The following is a 4,792-nucleotide window of genomic DNA, read 5'->3' on the forward strand; positions in this document are numbered from 1 at the left end:
AATTGTTGGAATCTTTGCATAACGACGAACAAATTTGTCGTCGTAAGACAGTGTAAGCCAGTAACGTTGCACGTCCGAATCATTTGCAGGAAACTAACAAAAAGAGAAAAATTAAATATTTAATAAAAAAAAACCAAAAGACAAAAATTCTATTTACCTTTCTTATCGTTAGTATGTAATAACAAAAAATTTGATTCACGGAAGTATTTTCTCTGTACGTAGTATTTTGAATTGTAGTTAAGTTATATTTATCGGTGAATGCATTGCTATTGAATTGTTGCATATCTAATTTTATTCCTGGTATTAGGCTTTTCTGTAGATGTTTTTCTGTTAGATTAATATTTATATCTGTGAAGACTATATCAAAATAAGCGGTGGTTTGGAATTGCAAAAATTCAAGATTTGAGAGACCAGACTGAAGACGAATTATATATGATTCAATAACATCACGGGTAAGTGAATGATTCATCGGTAGGTAACGATTAAAGTCTAAAAATGCGAATTTTTTTATAGTTTTTAATTGAGAAATGTACTCGACTGCGGCGTCATCAACTAATATATTGAGCAATTTCAAATATTCAATCGGCACATTTTTTATTGTTAATTTTTGCATTAACTTCGTAACTTTAAGTAGTTGCTCATCTATAGAATGTTCTCCAAAAAGATCTTCATAATTGATTATTGATAAGCTTTTTAGGAATTCGAATCGACCAAAAAGTGAAATATTCATTGGTAAATGACTTATGCTATCCTTACTGCCATGCCTTGCATTACCATAATACAGAAACTTCTCCAATTGTGTATTGTAATTTAAAAAATTTATGAGAGCAGGAATCTGTTTTGTATAGGTATAATTATATTTATCATCCCAGAAGAATGCTACCAATTTCGGGCAGTTGATTGAAGGAAGAAAAACCGGATGGATTTTATAATCTAATATCGATTTTTTAAATTTTCGAATGATTAGCTTTTCTATTCGTGTAAATAATGGAATTATTTCATTCACCGTCTCTTTCTCCAATTCGAAATCAATGATACGAAAATGACGAAGATTCACGCAATGTTCGCTGATCATTTTTAAAATTATTTTAATTTTTAACCTATTTGCCGATTTCAATTTATTTCCAATGATTTCAGCTTGATAAATTGAAGAGCCAAAATGTTGTAAATAATGATTTGCTTCTGATAATGTAAATATTTGCATATCACTAATATCAAACATATTCTTTTCGTGCTTTCTTGCTAACATTTCTGTTAATATTTGATTGAATTTAACACAAACATCGGCGATTATATAATAATTTGACGGGTGAATTCTTTTGAAAATTTCATATAAACAATCATCATTCAAAATGTTGAGTATATTTTTCGGAGATTCTCTGTCTGGTTGATGCAATAATGATATATCATCAACCTTAACCCTTTGACTAATTTCAGCTGAACAGTATTTTCTAAAATATGCTTCTTTGCATGGTTCCAAAATAATTTTCTGATTCTCTATTGTGATTCGTCGTTTTAATAACACAGCAACAGCTTCTTGATGCGTTGTGAATTCGACAATAGCAAGCCTGTGCTGATGAAGCTGCGATGTATCAAACACCCTTATATTTTTGATTTCACCAAATTGTTTGAAAACTGGATAAATTCTCCATAAACACTCGACAAGCTGAATGGAGGAACAAATATACGAATAAAAATTAAATTGAATAGAAAAAAGCAACAAAAAATATTCATCTACATCTCTTACAGTGTACTGTGTTTTCCAATCGAATTGAATAGCATTATTTGTTAAAGAAAAATCCTGTCTGTTAAAGACATTGTACATCGCTTTAAAAAAATTCATTTTAAATATACTAGGATCTACAACGATTAGTTTATTTACAACTCCTTTAAACTGAGAAAAAGTAATTCGAATTATTGAAATTTCATGGTGTTGAAAAATCAATAAAATGTGAGAAATTCAACTCTGTCAAATGATGCCAGAAAAGTTAATTGTGACAGAAATGTCAAAACAGATTACAAGACAGAAAAATCTAGGTAAACATAAACAAATACATAACCTTAAACTTTTGCCGGTCGTTCGTCAGTTCAAAAAAAATAAAAATATAAGAAAATATGTCTGGTAATACATCAGCAGGTGCGCAGTCAGTCGATGCTGATTTCAACCCAAAGGACGTTTGGCAAACCAATTCCGAATTGGTGAAAAAATATAACTTTTTTGCAATGATCGCATCGTCAATATCAACTGCTGGTGCCTTGCTTGGTGGATTTGCAGTTGTAGCTTCAATTTTTGGTCGGCACGAACAAATAATTTCGAACTTTGGTTCTATTCTTGGATGCATCGGAGCGATGATTGCATTCGTTTTTCAAATGAAAATATTATTTATGCCGAATCCACAGAATAGTGTCACGCGTTCAAATAGCGAACAAACGCAAACGATTCAGGCACTAGCTATGGATTTGGAAAAAATGGTTCTCGAGATTGAGTCAATCAAAGAAGAGTAAGTATTGTGCAAAATGATTTATAATATTTAACGAGAAAAAAGCAGTTGAATATTCAATTAACATATTTAATCATTACTTTTTCAGTATAATACGCCTAAAAGCTACTTCAAAAGAATGGAACAAACAAATAAATCAAGAAATGGAATAAATAAGAGAATGAAAAACCGGAAAAGAAACAGAAAAAGAAGATTAAGAAGAAAAAAAACGAACACCATCAAAAGATCAAATCCATTTCCATTCGAATGTTTATTTAATGGAATTTGTACTTCCACGTTTTTTTTTAAGATCATTTAATTTTTAAGCGCATTGCCGATATCTGATTCCAGGTCGCTCCAAATCAAGTGAATAGCAAATTGAATTATTTACATTAGAAAATTTATATTTCGCCATAAAACTCGCTGTGACTTCCCAATAAAGTATTCATTAAACTAATACGTTTATGTCGGTCAATTCTTCCTCGCCCCATACCTCGGATCCAGCATTTAGAACGAATTTCTGTGCGGTATAGTTTTTTCATTTAATCGAATCGTTACATCGGAATATGTTTTTCGTCCATAAATTGAGGTCACTGTCATTATCAAGCAAGAAACAAAGCTGCTAAACTCCCCCAAATCTTTCTCACCAAGAGCTGTAGCTGCTTTACTACATTTTCTTTCAAGTTCCGCATAATTTCGTTGAATAAATATTCTAATGAAACACATTTATGTCTGCTTGCTCGTTGACAACAAAGCCAATAGTCCGCTTGAACCGATGACAGTCAAAATGTAATTAGCAAGTGGTGATGTGGTTCTGAAGATGTAGAAGCTGACGAAAATAACGATAGCCAAGAACAAAGCGTTATTGTAAAAGATGGAGAAAGTGGTGGCTTCGTAGTCGGCGACTTCATTCTTTTTCCAGAGTGTGCGTTCATCTTTCTCCTTACGGCTGGTCTTTTTATCTTCGGACAATTGCTTAGCAACTTCACGGGTGACAGCTTCTTCGCGTTTCAAAGCAACTTTGTGTTTCAATGCAAATTTTGTGTTTCTATAAGCCATCGCCATTAGATAGGTGCTCAAAGCGGTAATTGCAACGAAGAAGATCAATGCCGAAATCAGGTCAATTTGGTGAATTCTCCAATAGAGCCCTGCAAAAAAAAACGAAACAAAATTGTGTGATTATTTTCGTCAACTATAAAATTCTATGCAATAAAAACTAAATTTGGTTTGGTTTTACTATTAGTCGGTTTAGTGACGTGTCAATAAAAGCTTTTCTTTATGTTCAACTCCCAATTTACTTATGTTATGCTCACATAATACTTACAGATTGGAATTGCCGATACGATTAATGCATTACGTAGAAAAGTGCCGAAGATTTTGTGCTAACATTTCGGCTGAAATCGTTGAGAAGAAGCTCTTCTTCTTTTGTAAATCCAGATGATGTTTTTACTGATTTTGCCATTTTACACTTTTATTCAATAAATAATTCCGACTGAAACAGAAGACGACAGAGTTGACTATGAAAAAGTGTTGTGTGTACGATGTGCGGTATACCAAGTGAAAGAGAACCCAATGAATACGATGGAAGCTACTGTCTACGCGTCAACGAGAAAAGAAAGTAAATTGTCATGCGACGTGTTAATCATTTGTCAGTTTAGTTGGATTGTTAGTGTCGCCATCTATGCTTTCAGAATAAGACTTCTTCAATTCATGTAAATTGAAATCCGTTCAAAAATAATTGATGAAGACAGATCTTCATCGTGTATGATTTTTAATCAGTGTCAGATCGATAAAATATATATCGAAGATTTTCTCGGTTTCCTCGCACTTTCAATGGAACGCAACCAATATTCAAAATAAAAAGAATTGTTGTCATTTAGTGCAGTTCAAACAGCATAATTATCTTGCGTACAATCAAGACCGCAATTAAGTTGAATAGGCCAAGAACTCATTATGAACACATTAGAAATTTAACAAATTGATCGTTGTTAGACTATGTTGAGCGAATACAGATGACTTCCAACAACTCAAAGTATTTTGAAGTATCTTACATATCTTTGGGTAAGAGTTATTTCTGTTGTGAAAGAGGAGATTAAGCTTCTATTTTGATCATATTCATTTTTAATGCGATTATTTTATTTTATGCATATCTCATAAGAAATAACGGTTTGGCGTCGCAAACTCAATATGATAGTTACAGTAGTTTCGCGAAAAGCGTGAAAAATGGGGCATAATTTATTTTGTATTTGGATACAAATGTACAATTCTATTGACTAGATCGAGAGGAGAGTAAGTTCATCTGACTTTGTTAC

General features: G+C 32.3%; 1 protein-coding gene across 1 annotated transcript; it reads right to left on the minus strand.

Annotated features, from left to right (window-relative positions):
- Positions 1-2,691: 2,691 nt before the first annotated feature.
- LOC129572487 (translocon-associated protein subunit gamma-like) lies at positions 2,692-4,101 on the minus strand. The gene is given in 3 exon segments (XM_055452448.1): positions 2,692-3,628; positions 3,805-3,837; positions 3,840-4,101. Coding segments are annotated over 3 exon segments (558 nt in total). The 5' UTR covers positions 3,943-4,101; the 3' UTR covers positions 2,692-3,206.
- Between the last annotated feature and the right edge of the window lie 691 nt (positions 4,102-4,792).

This window comes from Sitodiplosis mosellana, unplaced genomic scaffold (genome assembly GCF_009176505.1).
Source record: "Sitodiplosis mosellana isolate CC-2019 unplaced genomic scaffold, AAFC_SMos_1.0 Smas_scaffold_5073, whole genome shotgun sequence".
In the NCBI taxonomy this organism is placed as follows: domain Eukaryota; kingdom Metazoa; phylum Arthropoda; class Insecta; order Diptera; family Cecidomyiidae; genus Sitodiplosis; species Sitodiplosis mosellana.